General features: G+C 37.6%; 2 protein-coding genes across 6 annotated transcripts in view; one reads left to right on the top strand and one right to left on the bottom strand.

The window, feature by feature from the left end:
• The window catches only part of hmgcll1 (3-hydroxymethyl-3-methylglutaryl-CoA lyase like 1), a 245,051-nt gene that overhangs the window by 71,935 nt on the left and 156,749 nt on the right, over positions 1 to 16,367 (bottom strand). The window lies entirely within an intron of this gene.
• Positions 1 to 16,367, top strand: part of fam83b (family with sequence similarity 83 member B) — a 43,555-nt gene that overhangs the window by 13,686 nt on the left and 13,502 nt on the right. For all 4 annotated transcript variants that reach the window (XR_012389059.1, XR_012389060.1, XM_005170779.6 and 1 more), the window contains exon 3: positions 15,476 to 15,640. Coding sequence is in view for 2 of the 4 variants with exons in the window: in XM_005170779.6 (XP_005170836.2) it covers positions 15,476 to 15,640 (165 nt within the window). In the remaining 2 variants the exon portion in view is untranslated. The remainder of the gene's footprint in view (positions 1 to 15,475; positions 15,641 to 16,367) is intronic.

Below are 16,367 nucleotides of genomic sequence, written 5' to 3'. Positions count from 1 at the left end.
TTTGAATGCGAAAAAATAAGCAGTAGTGACTACTTAGTTCACTTCTCTAATGATGTATCGTGCTGTGGTAGATGGTCAGTGAGTTGCGGATCAGGGAAATGCATCAGTGCTTGTCAGTAATTGAAAGGTTGTGGGTTAAAAGCCCACAAGCGCTGATCCACGACCTTTCATCATCATCATCATCATCATGCCCTTGTAGAAAGCTCTTACCCTGAGATTGCTCCAGGGAAATGCTTTCAGTTGTAATCTGTAAGACGAAAACCTTCCAGATCACATAGATGTTGTCAAGGTCAAGCCTCAGAGAAATCAGTGCTCTCTGGAGTGTGTGATAAATAAAAGCACAAATCTTAAAGTGCATGCAAATTTTGGATTTTTTTTGTTATTTATATATAATAAAACCAGCTTCTAATAGTAAATATTTATTAATTTTATTTTTTATAATCAGACTTGATATAAACTGAAACACTTCAATTGACATTCTCCCTTTGTACATGTCATCAGAGGTAGAAAGCCCCGCCCACTAGTGACCATCTCTCCCTAATTAGCATAAACAGCCCTAAGTGAGAAGCAGCCGCTGAAGACAATGTCAGCCCAGACTAAGAGGATTAGAAATGCGGAGTTTTAGATGAAGCACAAATGAACACTCCATAGACTGACGCACACATTTTCACACAGATAGCGTTAGTCTGGTTTTCGATTCTGCCACTATGCCGACACACAGGCATTTGTAGCTCCGCCCTCTTTTGAAAAGAGCACAATCTCATTTGCATTTAACGCGACAGCCACCAAAATGGCACAATGAGGATCAAAGCCTAAAAGGGTCAGATTCAGAGAGTTATAAAACATGATCTGTGTGGTATTTTGACACATACACACACCCTGGGGACATCAGAGACGTGCTTTACATCTTGTAAAAAGGGGCATAACAGGTCTCCTTTAAGCAATAACGTTTAGCATTTCAAAACAGGCCTACCGTGCTCCATTGCATAAATGATCAAATATGCTTCCGTAGAAGCCACAAGTCAGTGTTGATTTAGCAAATTCCAGTGAAGAGCTGCTCTGCCCTCAGTCCTGAGGCAAGAACTTTTGACAAACACACTTTATCTGGATGCATTTGAATATTTTCCATGTTACCGTTTGCCTAAAACCAACAACTAAAAGGCAATAGCCATATACTGTTATTCACTGTGTGTATGTGTGTGTATAGGGCCGGAGCAAGCTGAACTGCCGCTCTAGGCAGAGGACGATTATGCCGCCCTCAACCCCAATGTGAAAACGAAAGTGACCGGTTATGTAAATGAAGTGAGGTGTCGCGGACCTCTTTTCCAGTGCACTATGCGTGGATATAATTGAGGACACGCGGGTGCTGAGGGTGTCACGTTTTAGCGTGATCAAAAACAATAAACAAAAGGTGCGGATCCAAGTGCAGATTTAATAGATATAAACAGTGACAAAAATACAAAATCTCAAAAAATACAAAGTAACAAATCAACAACAAAACAAGAAACGAGACAGATAAACACGAACTAGACTTAGGCAAACTATGAGGCAAGATCAGGAACAATAACAAACTTACAGAGAGCAAGAAGACAATGAAGGCAAACGACGCGATCACAAACAGTGGTGAAATGGTAGTATAAATAGTCCAGATAATCAACAGTAACACAAAACAGATGTGATGACAGGTCAGTGTAGGTGTTCCGGTGTGTGTGCGGGGCATGTATGAGAATGTAGTTTTTCCTGGGACACTGTAGCACCTACAAAGTCCTAGTGCACTACAGCGCCCCCAGGTGGTCACAGACGGATGTGACAGAGGGAGGGAGGGAGGTGTCGCGGACACTGCGCTCTCTATTCTGCCGCCCTATGCGCGGATAAAGCTGAGGATGCGCAGGTGTCGCGGACCTCAATTCTGCCCCCCTATGCGCGGATATAACTAAGGACACGCGGGTGCTGATGGAGGTGTCGCTAACGCCACCCTCTCTATTCTGTCGTCTATGCGCGAATATATTTGAGGACGCGGGTGGCGAGGGAGGTGTCGCGGACATAACTGAGGACGCGGGTGGTAAGGGAGGTGTCGCGGATGCCGCCCTCTCTATACTGCCGCCCTAGGCAGCCGCCTAGTTCGCCTCTATGGACGCGCCGGCCCTGTGTGTGTACAGCTGAAGTCAAAAGTTTCTAGCCACCTTCTAGAATATGCAAAATGGAAATTATTTTACCAAAATAAGAGGAATCATTAATAATGCATGGTATTTTAGTCATTCGTTCATTTTCTTTTCGGCTAAGTCCCTTTATTAATCCGGGGTCGCCACAGTGGAATGAACCACCAACTTATCCAGCACATGTTTTACGCAGCGGATGCCCTTTCAGCTGCAACCCATCTCTGGGAGACATCCATACACACTTATTTACCCAATTCTCCTGTACCGCATGTCTTTGGACTTGTGGGGGAAACCGGAGCACCCGAAGGAAACCCACGCGAATGCAGGGAGAACATGCAAACTCCACACAGAAACGCCTACTGACCCAGCCGAGGCTCGAACCAGTGACCTTCTTGCTGTGACAGAACTACCTACTGCGCCACTGCATCGCCCTGGTATTTCAAGTAATTTTAGCATGCCAAAGTCAAATTTATGCATATAAAATTCATTTTCCCAACAACAAAAGTGTGGCTAGTGAAAATGGTGAGTGGCTAGTCATGCTGGAAATCCACTAGCCACAGTGGCTGGTGATCAAAAAAGTTAATGTCAAGCCCTGATAGTAAACCATAGAGATATCTCATACAGACCCTGAACATATGTCAGTGGTGGACATGCCGGATGTCCACCATGATTTACATCTGTGGAAGGGCTAATAATTATGCCTTCAATAATATATTATCAACTCAATGAGGTGTCGTGAAAACACTGCAATAAATGCAGGAATAAAGTTAATTTGTTAACATAAACCAATTAAGTTCCCCCTCTAAAAACCTCTAGAATTGTGTTGTTTCAGCTCAGTTTAACAGCAAACTCTGTGCACTCTACAGAAAATGATGTCTTTAAGTGTTGAAGGAGATGTCATGTGGTGCAGCGTTTCTCCTCCAGCGTGCGACCGCCTGTAAAGTCTGTCTGGATCAGGCGGTGAAGATCTCTCATGCCGACCCCAGGCAGATCTTAAAGGCAGCGATTATAAAATGACAGTTCACCAGACATGGATAATCAAAAGCCAGAAGTAACTGTGCATTCTTCCCCATCAAAGCATCGCTCGCTTTAGGGGCTCTGTTCAAACTCAGTGGGCTCAGAGGAATCCAGACAGACACAACCCCCTGCTGGCGACCATGCTGGACAGTGTTACTTCACAACTTATGCACGTATATAGGTTATTTATGCACTTCATTTATGGGAATTATTGCCTTATTCAGTGTTTTAAATGACAGAATAGAAATAAACTGCAACCCAGTACTTGGAAACGCCCATACACTCTCACATTCACACACACACACACACACACTTATGTCTTCATCTCACTGTTCCTTTACCATCACCTTTATCCCTACTATAAAGTCAACCCAGGCTCATCCTGGAATCGTAGCCTCGCGGGTGTTTCTGGAGACCGCGATTTACATGGCTGGAGGTACGAATGGCTGCATTTCATTTTTTCAAGTGAACGCAACAGGGCGCCGCTCCTCTTCACGCTCGCCAGCTGGGCTGACGGCTCACCTCCTCCATGTGGAGGGCTTTCCCGCCACAGCCGGTTTGTCTGGTTAGCTCGCCTTGTTACGTCGGCCGAGCGGAGGCCCGGAGGAGGAGGAGCCGGCTGAGTTCGACGACCGGGTTCGAGTCTGGGGAAGATCGGTTCTAGAAATCAGGTAAGACAAAAAACAGAATCTAAAAAATAAAGCGAACGAGTTTGTAACGGGGCGATAATGCAGTAAAATCTGAAAACGAGGTCAAAATCGGACGAGGGCTTTTCTTTTTCTGCACGGCTTTCGTAAATCGTCGCTTGGGTTTAGGGAAGAAGGAGGAGGAGGAAGGAGGCTGGGCCCAGTCAATCGTTCAGTCATTCAGCCAGTCGGACAGTCGGTCGTACAGTGGCCTCCGGCAGCTTTTTACGCGAGAACAGCATGGCGCAGAAAAAAACTGCAGAAATACATACCTCCCGGGACTGTCACGTTTAGCGTGATCAAAACAGAACAAAAACAAAAAGGTGCGGATCCAAGTGCAGATATTTATTTACAGTGCAACAAACAAGGTGATCAAAATACAAAGTAACAAACAAACGACAAAACTAGAAGCAAAAACAGAGACAAGGCTCAGAAACAATAACTCTACAAACTAGACTTTAGCAAAAAATACAAGAACAAGATCAAGAAACTCGGTATCAAGACTTACTAGAACTGGGGACAAGAACGACAAGGAAGACAAAGTAGACAAAGGACGCGATGCAAAACAGAGGTGAAATGGTTGAATAAATAGTCCAGATAATCAACGCAGAACAGATGAGATGACGGGTCAGTGTAAGTGTTCCGGTGTATGCGCGTGGTATGCATGGGATTGTAGTTCTTCTGGGACGCTGTAGTGCTAAGTCCTGATGCATTACAGCGCCCTCAGGTGGTCACTGATGGATGTGACAGGGACGTATTTCGTGGTCTCCAGAAACGTCTGCATGGCTACGTTTTCAAAATGAGCCTGGATTGTATAAAGTCTAGCTTAAAGTGTGGCGTGGACCAAGCTGGTGAATACTTATTCAAATTGTATTATTGCCTCCTGTTTATCCACATCTTATCACAACCATAAAGCTAGATCAGCTTTGCACCAATATTGTTCCCAGTCGCACACATGCATCTGCAAATGTTCCTTCTCGTTATTATTAATCATCCCTCATAATCAAAACACAAAGACGACTGCATTGCTCAGACAGCAGGCTTTGCTTTCTCACTTGTAACTAATGAGGATTCGCTCCACGCCCCGGCAGCAGGCCCTTCTCTGCACAAGACAGAATGTTTTTCCTGCAGTAAAGCCGGCTTGTCGTGGGCACACCTAGATGTTTTCTGGCACTCCTGTCACATCACCTGCGTACGGTATTGCTCAACAACCTTTCATTGTTTGCCGGGTGTTTGTTCAGAAGCGTATGGCAGCTGCTGTTGCTGGGGAGATACTGCTGTAATCTTTTAAAAGGAAGAAAATAAGGAAAGCATATCACATCTGTGCTGGTCTCCTAACACTGGTTATCAATCCATTGAAGAAATCAGTACAAAGTGCTGATATAGACGACCTGACAAAAGTCTTGTTGCCTATCCACATTTTAGAAACAACTAACTATAACTTGACTTCTAGTTGATCACTTGGTATCAGACGTGGCTTACATGAAAGGCAAATGCCTCTTGATGACAAAACAACAAAAACAAAAACTGCGAGCAGATGTACCTCCAGTTACGTATTTCGCTGTCCCTAGAAATGTAAACCTCAGCAACGAGCCTGGGTTGTTTCAATCATGGGCTGTTTACTTACATACCTACAATTGAAACAGAAGTTTACATACACTCTAAAAAAAGGAACATAACAATTTTTTAAAAAATGTCTGATGGTAAATCATCTATGGAACAAAATCAATGCCAAAAGTCTTGAATTAAAAAGCTTGTTGAATAGCACAAACTGAAAAAAATAATACACCGTATTAACAAGTTCTTGCATTTTAATGACTTGACTTCCAGGGTTTGTATTTTTAGGTCCTGAAATTTAACATATCTGTTTATTTAAGCGGTGAATATTTTAATTAAAAATATTTCAAACACGTTTTCATATTGAAAAATTCAATAATTCATATTCAATTTCCAGATTTCACTTACAAAATATTCAATACCCTTTAAAAATACGATGCATAATATTTAAAAGGTCATTTTCAATTAATTTTATTTCAGTTCAAATATTCGCTTCCATAAATTCAGTGGCTCAAATTCGACTGTTAAAATTCAACATTACATCCGGGAACTGCAGGAAAAGCAATAGATTGCAGATTGAAGATCGCCAGCTGCTCTAGCTTTCACCAGCAGGTGGAAATGGAATAATGTAAGATTATAAAGAAGCTAATAAAGGCACAAAAGTAGTATTTAATATTAATATCAATGCCTTGGACATTATAAATGATAAAAAGTATGAGTAAAATGAGTAAATGAGGTTGTGGCTTATGTAACGGAAGCCAGCTGGTGATCGCGTAAACCTCACTCCTTGGATCCAGGGACAGACGTTCTGCAATCTGTAGCATCCTCGGAGCATTTGTCTTCCATGCCGGTATCGCCGGCTCGCTCCCTGCTCGGACCGATGCGGTTACACATAAACCATCTTTTGATGAATATGATGTTACACATTCTCTATCTTCATTAACTCTTTTTCCATAGACGTGAAGTATTATTTTGACAGCTAAAGAATACAAATGTAAGAGAAACTGGAGAGGAAATCTTATAATAATACAAAATAGATAAACATTGCTGAAGAACAATTAAGAACAAAGATATTCAAAACCAACAGTTAAACAAAAACCAAAAGTAACAAAACAGTTACTTAAATAAGTCATCTGTGATTCGAAATTAATATTTCTATTTATCCTTCTTAGCTATAACTTTGCCTGTCGTTCTCTTCTTTTTTTCTAGTCAGACCACAGGACATGTCTCCCAGTGTAATTTAGCTAAGTGTAATCTGGCTTTGTTGTTGATTCCGGCTTGTTGATTTTCCCATGTTGTCACACAAGGAAGCAGTTTGTTTGAGGTTTTCCTTAAATACTAATCTACAGTTGAGCCTCCAATTAACTCAAATGTTGTCAATTAGCCAATCAGAAACTTCCACCATCATCTGAGCTTTTTCAGAGGCAGAATAATCGTATTGTACACTGAAAAAAGTGTTGCATGCAGAACTGTTGCATGCAATTTATTTGTGTTGAATTTAAACAAACAAATTAAGTTTATTAATGTTAAACTTAATTTGTTTGTTTAAATTCAACACAGATAAATTGTTTACAACCACCTTACGTAAAAAAGTTGAGTAAATCCAAGGAGTCATCGCTGAATAAATTTTGTTCAGTGTATGTAAACTTGACTCTCAAGAAAAGTTATAACAATTTCTCAAGAAATATCTCTCTCATTATTCTGCTGTTAAGAAAAACAGAAACAAATTTGATAATCCTAACTTACCTAGAAGAGAAAAAGTTGATTTTTTTTTTAATGGTTATGTGCCTTTTTACACAGTCTATGTAAACTTCTGCTTTCAGCTGTATGTACAGCACTTTGGTTCCCATTGTTGTTGTTTGAAAGTGCTCTAGAATTATAATTAGGTTGAGTTATCTGAACACGACTGAGGCAGAAAGTGATGGACCTGTTCTTATCACATCTTTAGCACCGGTTCAACAAGTCGCGACTGCAGCTGTGTTCAAGAATCGTGATTTAAAGGAAATCAATCGATAGCCTCGTCTGTCATTATTAGTGACTGGCTGAAGTGAGCAGGCAGACCGGAGAAAGCACCTGGTATTTGTCCTATTCCCCTGTGACATTACACAGGTTCACTGCTCAATCACAGACTCATCGGGGCTCTATGAAATGTGCATTATTTGATGAGTGACGTAATCTCAACTGAAACATTAAAGGGCGGGGCATTTAATAGCCCCTCCCCATTAGAAACATCCAATAGTGTGTTGTATCACAGCTCTGCCAGTGGGAGTGGTTGAACTTAAGTGCATCAAATGTAAAGCATCTAAAAGGAGGAGGAGCATGTCAGATACTAGACAGCATTTGATTGGTCAGAAAACTTGATGAGAAACTGAAGTATGTAGTGACGTCAAAAACATTGTTGATCATTGATTGAGTTTGTTCAGTGTGGTGTGCCAGCCTGATCTCACGAGGAAACGTAAGTATTCTACGTTTTGCCAGTTCAGTGACTAATTCGTATTAATTTGTTCGAGTTCAGTCATACGAAACTGTACGATTTAAAAAAAAGGTGGGCGTGGCACCTAACCCCACCCCTAACCCCAACTGTCATTGCGTGATGAGCAAATCGTACTAAACTGTACGAATTAGATCGTACAAATTCATACGAATTAGACACTAAATCAAAAAGTTACGAATTGCCGTAAGACTGCGTTGGCTGTGCAGTACACTGTACAGTAAGCGACATTAAATGAAGCAAGACATTTTGTCCATGAACTTCTGGATCTGCTCAGAAGATCAATATGTCCAGAGCAGAGTCAGCCTCTCATTAGGGCACCTAAGCGAACATGTAGTGCACTTCTCACACAAACCAATCTCAGTGTGTGGAATGAAGCTTGTGTTCCTGAATCTCAGATTGCATGAGCACTGAAACACTTGAGAGATCCATACCAGGAGGGGAAAGTCTAAATGGGATAAAGCTGCAGGCACTCACATCAGTACAGCAGCATTTTTGTGACACTGTACAACAATAATTCATATTCTTACATTATTATGAGGGGTCGATTTAGTGTTGGGGTGGGAGTAACTGTTAATAAAATACAATTTAATGGGTAATTTAGTAAATAATATGAATAATACTCGATATAACTACTGTTTTTACATTAGTGTAAGGGTTGGGCTAGGGGTAGACAATAATAAAACACAATTTAATGAGTAATTTAATCAATATTATTAATAAAACCTGATATAATTACTGTTTTTACATTAGTGATGGCTGGTTTTAGGTTTGGGGTAGGGGTAGACATTAATAAAATACAATTTAATGGGTATTTTAATAAACAATATGAATAATACTTTGCATAATTACTGTTTGTCAACACAGTAGTGGTTGGTTTCGAGGATAGTCATCAATAAAATACAACTAATGGTAAATTTAATAAATACAACTCTGTATAATTGATGTTTTTACATTACTGGGAGGCTTGGAGTAGGGGTGTGTGTTAATAAAATACAATTTAATGTGTAATTTAATAATTAATATATATAAAACTTGGTAAAAATACTGTTTTCACTACTGTGATGGTTGGGTTTAGGGTTAGACATTAATAAAATACAATTTAATGCATAATTTAATAAATAATATGAATAATATTCAGTATAATTATTGTTTTTACATTACTGTGATGGATGGGTTTACATTGCTTGATGGTTAGGTTTAGGGTTGGGATAGGACTAGACACTAAAAAATTACAATTTAATGGGTAATTCAATAAATATTATGAATAATATTCTGTATAATTACTGTTTTTCCTCTACTGTAATGGTTGGATTTACAGGTAGTCATTAATAAAATACAACTAATATAGAATTTAATAAAAATGTAAATAAAACTCTGTTTAATTCATGTTTTTACATTAGGAGGCTTGGGGTAGGGATATGTGTTAATTTATTACAATTAATGGATAATTTAGTGAATAATATGAATAATACTCAGTATAATTACTGTTTTAACATTACTGTGATGGTTGGATTCAGGGGTAGAGGTTAATAAAATACAATTTAATGATTATTTTAATAAACATTATTAATAAAACTTGGTATAATTACTGTTTTAACATTACTGTGATGGGTGGGTTTAGAGTTAGATTTTAATAAAATACAATTTAATGCGTAATTTAATAAATAATATGAATAAAACACGGTATAAATACTGTTTTTACATTGCTTGATGGTTGGGTTTAGGGTTGAAATAAGGCTAGACGCTAATATAATACAATTAAATGGGTAATTTAATAAATATTATGTATAATATTCTTTATAATTGCTGTTTTTTCCACTGCTATGATGGTTGGATTTACGGGTAGTCGTTGATAAAATACAACTAATGGATAATTTAATAAATAATATGAATAATGCTCGGTATAACTACAGTTTTATATTACTGTAAGGGTTGGGTTTATGGGTAGGCATTTATAAATTACAGTTTAATGGGTAATTTAATAAATAATACGAATAATACTCTGAATAATTACTGTTTTTGCATTACTGTGGTTGTTTTTTAGAGTTGGAGTAAGGGTGGACGTTGATAAAATACAATTTATAGGTCATTTAAAATGTCTAAATATAATAATGTATTTCGAATGCAAGACACTGTAGTTTTCTTTTTGTCAGTGTCGTCGCTCCTCCAGACGTATGCTTTACATTTGTATGTTTTTCAAAGCGGTAAATGTATATTATTAGCTTTGATTGTGCCTGGCAGTAATGAGGGCTTTTCAGTGCCATATGAACAGGTAAATTATGAAGACTGAACCTCCTTAAGAAGCAGGATGAAAAGAGACTCTGTTTATTATTAACATCTTGTTATTATGTGTTGTCAGATAAAAAGGTTGTGCTTTGAAAAGCATGATGAATACAGAAGTGATGAGCTAAAAATGCTAAATTTAGGAGTTTACTTAAAAAAAGGCCAGACAGATGGAAAGGGTTGGAACCATATATATATATATATATATACACCATATATATATACCATATATATATATATATATATATATATATACCACATATATATATATATACCACATATATATATATATATACCACATATATTTATATATATACCACATATATATATATATATATATATATATATATATATATATATATATATATATATATATATATATATATATATATATATATATAAATTATATATGAATAAAATAAATTATATAAATATATAAATTATATAATTATATAAATATAATATATAATTATATATATTATATATATAATTATAATAATATATATTATTATATATATTATATAATATTATAATATATATTATAATTATATAATAATAATTATTATATAATATATTATATTATATAATATAATATATTATATATATATATATATATATATATATATATATATATATATATATATATATTATAATATATTATATTATATAATATATTATGTTATATAATTATATTATATATATATATATATATTATATATATATATATATATATATATATATATATATATATATATATATATATATATATATATATATTATAATATATATATTATATTATATATATATATTATATATTATTATATATAATATATATTATTATATTATATATAATATATAAAATTATATAAATTATATAATTATATAAATTATATAAATTATATATATAAATATATATGTAAATATATTTATATTTATATGTATTATATATATATTATATATATATATGTTCATTCATTCATTCATTTTCTTTTCTGCGTAGTCCCTTTGTTCATCAGGAGTTGCCACAGCGGAATGAACCATCTGCTTATGTTTATCTACATTCCAGTGACATTATAACTAGTTTTTATACCTGTAGGAGCCATTTGTTTATTTTATTTAAAGGTCTGTGTTGTTAATCTTGATTTCTTTTATGTTGGAGATTTGCACCCCCTGCGGGAGCACATGGTCTTTAGACTTTTGTTGTGACTATCCTTGATCAAAGTTTCAATTTAGTCACATCTTGGGCCTGCTGGGAGCACTTAGACCTTACTTTCAGTGTTTGATGGCCAAAGTTGTTTGATTTTGTTTATTTCATTTTCATGTAGGTTTTTTGTTCAACTAACTCTGCGATAAACAGACACAAATGATGACTTATTGTGTCATGTATTATTTGCTTAGGAAGCATCTAAACTCCTCACCAGACCCAAGATGTGACTAATTTGAAACTTTGATCAAGGATAGTCACAACAATGACAATTAATATTGACATTTTTAATGGTGACACGGTGGCCCAGTGGGTAGCACTCTCGCCTCACCGCAAGAAGGTCACTGGTTCGAATCTCGGCTGGGTCAGTTTGCATTTCTGTATGGAGTTTTGGGTGCTCCGGTTTCCCCCACAGTCCAAACACGCATGTGGTACAGGTGAATCGGGTAAGCTAAATTGGCTGTAGTGTATAAATGAGAATGTGTGATGGGTTGCAGCTGGAATGACATCCACTGCATGAAACATATGCTTCATAAGTTGGTGGTTCATTCCGCTGTGGCGACCCCTGATTAATAAACAGACTAAGGGTGCTTTCACACCTGTGAATCGATTCAGTTGTTCCGAAACAGAGATTACAATTGTTACACTGCAATTGTATGCAATTGAATATGTCATTAGATATAGACAACAAGATGAATTAAATATAACATTTACATTTAGTCATTTAGCAGACGCTTTTATCCAAAGCGACTTACAAATGAGGACAAGGAAGCAATTTACACAACTAAGAGCAACAATGAATAAGTGCTATAGGCAAGTTTCAGGTCTGTAAAGTCTAAGAAGGGAAGTATTAGTAGTATTAGTATTAGTATTTTTTTTTTTTTTTGTACAGTTAGTGCGATATTTAAAGAGGCAATTGCAGATTAGGAAGTGATAAAATGTGATATATTTTATAAATATAGTGAGATTAGATCCAGCGGTAGATCCTGGATGAACACACCGACGAGCACAGCTCTCATCTGGCTAGATAGGCTGCAGCGCATGCCAGTGTGTTTGTGTGTGTGTGGTCACGTGATGTGCGTTTTCAGTGGTTTGGTGTAGAGAAACGCTGGGTGAAATGCTAGCTGTTTTAAAACTAAAACATACTAGTGTAAACCGGGCCTTCGTTTATTCAATTCCCCTATAGCGCATGTGTTTAGACTGTGGGGAAACCGGAGCACCCAGAAGAAACCAACACCAACATGGAGAAAACTCCACACAGAAATGCCAACTGACCCAGTCAGGACTCCAACCAGCGACCTTCTTGCTTTGAGCCAATAGTGCTAATCACTGAGCCACTGTGCTGCCCTACACTATAACATTTGCACTGTAACATTCACAATACATCGAGTTTTTTATATACACATGCCCTACTGCTTTAATTAAGGAGAAAAAGCTGATTAGTTATGGTGTTGTACAGGGTGTGGTGGGACGCAGCTTAAACAAAGACATCAACAGAACATCTTAAACCTGCCTCAGCTTGAATCGAGGAATGCTGATCTTCCTGAACGTCGCACACCAGCGCTAAATCTTTTAATAATACAAAGCAAATGGTGTTCCCTGATGCCTTGCTGTTAGATATTGGGCATAGCGCCTGGGAAAAAGCCATATCTGCTGTCACACACACCAAACCCACCTTTCAAGTTACTGAAATCGTCCTGGATGTGGTTTTGTTTGAATATGTTGAGAAATAAAGGGTGGTGTTTTAATAGCTTCAGCCTCCGCTTTGCTCATCTGGCAGGGATTTCGCCAATTTAAAGGGATAGTTCACGCAATACTAAAACTTTGGTCATTATTTAATCACCCTTCACCTTGTGTTTTTGAGTTGTTGAACACAAAATAAGGTACTTTAAAGAGAACTGGAAGATACACACATTGACTTCCAGTGGGTTCAATGATGTCAAAATATGATGTTGATCCTGGATTGGCTACACAGTGGAAAACTCAAGTGTTTAATAAATCACCAGTTTTCTCAGAAAACATATTTCTAAAGGTGCTGCTGACTTGAAATTTTCCCCGGATGTTGGTAACAACCAAAGAAATCCATATATGCAAAGAAAACAAATCTAATTAGTATAAAAATGAAGTTATGTGTAATAAAAATAAAAGACACAGAGAAAAAGTATTGAACACATGAAGAAAGGAAGGTGTAGAACGGCAGTGAAAGCCCAGACAGCAGCTGAAATCTCTCTGTAGCTCTTCAGCAATCCTCTGCCATTCCTTAGTGTAAATCAGGGGTCTCAAACTCAATTTACCTGGGGGCCGCAGGAGGCAAAGTCTGGGTGAGGCTGGGCCGCATAAGGGATTTCACAAAAAAAAGTCCTCAAATGTCATTATTAACAGTTTTAATTATTTCTTCTGAACATGAAGTGTCCTGAACATTAATAGAACATTGAGTGAAGATTATGAACAGTTCTTCTGAACATCGCATCTTTTGCCTACTTCTTGCTGCCAGAGACTTGACAGCGCTTCTTCTCACAAATCTGAACCACATTTGGCTTTAGAGCGGAAGCAGTTGAGACCCTCAGTATGGCTTGTAGATGATCATCATTAAGTCTAGACCTGTACTTTGACTTATTGAAGTCCTAGGGAAAAAAGTGGGGGAACTCACTCAAAACTTCCGTTCCCTCACCTAAAAAAAAAGGCGTATATATGTATAAATAAAACACCCCCACCCCACTCCAGTCACATCAGTCTGTACCAGTCTGTATCTACCTATAATATCAATATATATAAGATGCAGGGCAGGCACGTGCACACATAGGGCTCAACCTGTGCAGAGCACATGCCCTTTTTAGTCTTGCATAGAAAGTGCCCTTCCAAAATGATCAAAAGTGCCCCCACGACGCGACACACCCTCGGTCCCGCTCTTCAGTAGGCGCGCGATAACACCGCTCTTGAATACGCGCGCGATAACACAGCTGATCAGAATGCGCGCGACAACGCGCATTGAGTGAAAAGCGCGCTGTGTACGGATAGAATCAGCGGAGCGGGGAGCGGGGAGCGATCTCTCTCCCCGCTCCGCTGATTCTGTCAGAGTACAGCGGTCGGCGCGGGCCACAAAATATTGCACTGAGGGCCGCAAATGGCCCGCGGGCCGCGAGTTTGAGACCCCTGGTGTAAATGAATATCAGCTGCTTCAGTCCAACATCTACAATAGCAGGAGGATGAGCAAATAAGAAGGGTATAAAGCAAATGAGGGAGAGCAAATGAGAAGGGTATAAATGGAGGTCGGACCTAACTACAAGCGGGCTGTACAAACCTCTAGTTTTTATTTATTTAATGTTTTGTACATGACAGAGTTGTGCTTTTTGAATGTCTACACCTACCCTGACCCTAAACCCAACCTCACAGTAACCTCATGTGTTTTATTAATGTGTACTCCTCCAACACTACCTGAACCATCAAGCTGGATTCCTGGAGGGCCGCATCTCTGCACAGTTTTGCTCCAAACCTAATCAAACACAGCGGATCCAACTAATTAGAGATGGGTCTGGCTGCAGACTTGGTGCAGTGCAATCTGAGCTGCATCCAATGCTTTTTAATGGGCTCACCTAACCCCACCCCTAAACCCTACCCGTCACAGTGATGTCACTCGCTCCATTTGAGTGCATTGTGTCTGACATTGCATCGCTGAGTGATGCAGTCTCAGCTTGCATCCTAAAGGCTGCATCCAGATACTATTGACTAAGTAAGGTGTTCAAGACTATTAAGCAGGTGTGACTTAAAGCTAAACTTTGCAGAGCTGAGACCCTCCAGGGATTGAGTTTGAGACCATTGACCTAAACCCAGCCTACTTGTGCGTAAATTCCTCCTGCTTGGATGTCACCCAACTTACTTGCGGTGTAATCCCTCCCACTTGGAGGTCTCTGGGCTGCAGCGATGCCTACTTGGAGTAAATAATGAGTAAATGATCATATTTGGGGGAACTGTTCCTTTAAGAAAATATCAGAGGCAGCCTGTTCTTAAAGTGACAGAGCAGAAATCCTCACAGGCTGACATGTCTGTTATGCTGACTCTTCTTTCATTTGTGCAGGTTATAGGCATCGCGATGGATGTTTTCACTGACGTAGACATCTTTAAAGAAGTGGTAGATGCCTCGATCAGGGGAGTTCCTGTCTACATTCTGCTCGATCACAATCACTTCAAGAGCTTTCTGTCCATGATTGAAAAACAGGACATCCACATACAAAAACTCAGGGTACGTGTGTATGCTATGATGAATATTAAAGACCCAGTTCACTAAAAAGGAAAATATAATTTACTCAGCATTCACTTGTCGAAAACCTGTTTGAGATCCATTCTTAAAATAAACCAACAATGGAAGCTACATTTTGCACAATATCTACTTACAGGAAAAGACACTTAAGGAAGAGTAAATAGTCAGTAATTGTACATATCTGAGTGAACTATCTCTCATTTGTTCGCTTCAAGTCATATCAGAATCAAAATGCCCCCCTGAAACATCATTTTGTTTGGAACTTGAATAAGTCAGATTTAATTAAAATGTGTCTGAAAGTCTCTTCTGCTCAAAAAAGTTGGGTTCATTTAATCAAACACATTCAAATTGATATAAATTTTATACATTTGCAAACAAATGCATTATTTTACAATCTTTAATGTATTGTCAGTCAAATCTTTGGGATAAATTAGATTTCGATCAATCAATCAATTAATTGATCAATCTATAATAATAATAAAATGACTGTTTTTTTATTTTTTATTTTTTACTTTTTTTTTAATCCAGGGTCACATGTGATTGCTTTTACTAAACATTCTTTGCAAAAGCAATAAATAAATAAATAAATAAATAAAATAAATGTAAATAAATATTAAATCATCATAATTAATTTATCATTTCTTAAGAATACATGGATAAATAAAATACAAATAAAAAATTTAAATACAAATAATAAATAATTGAATAA

The sequence above is a fragment of the Danio rerio genome, chromosome 13 (assembly GCF_049306965.1).
Source record: "Danio rerio strain Tuebingen ecotype United States chromosome 13, GRCz12tu, whole genome shotgun sequence".
Taxonomy (NCBI): Eukaryota; Metazoa; Chordata; class Actinopteri; order Cypriniformes; family Danionidae; genus Danio; species Danio rerio.
The sequence above is the reverse complement of the archived record's forward strand: the minus strand, read 5'-3'. Positions and strand labels throughout refer to the sequence as shown.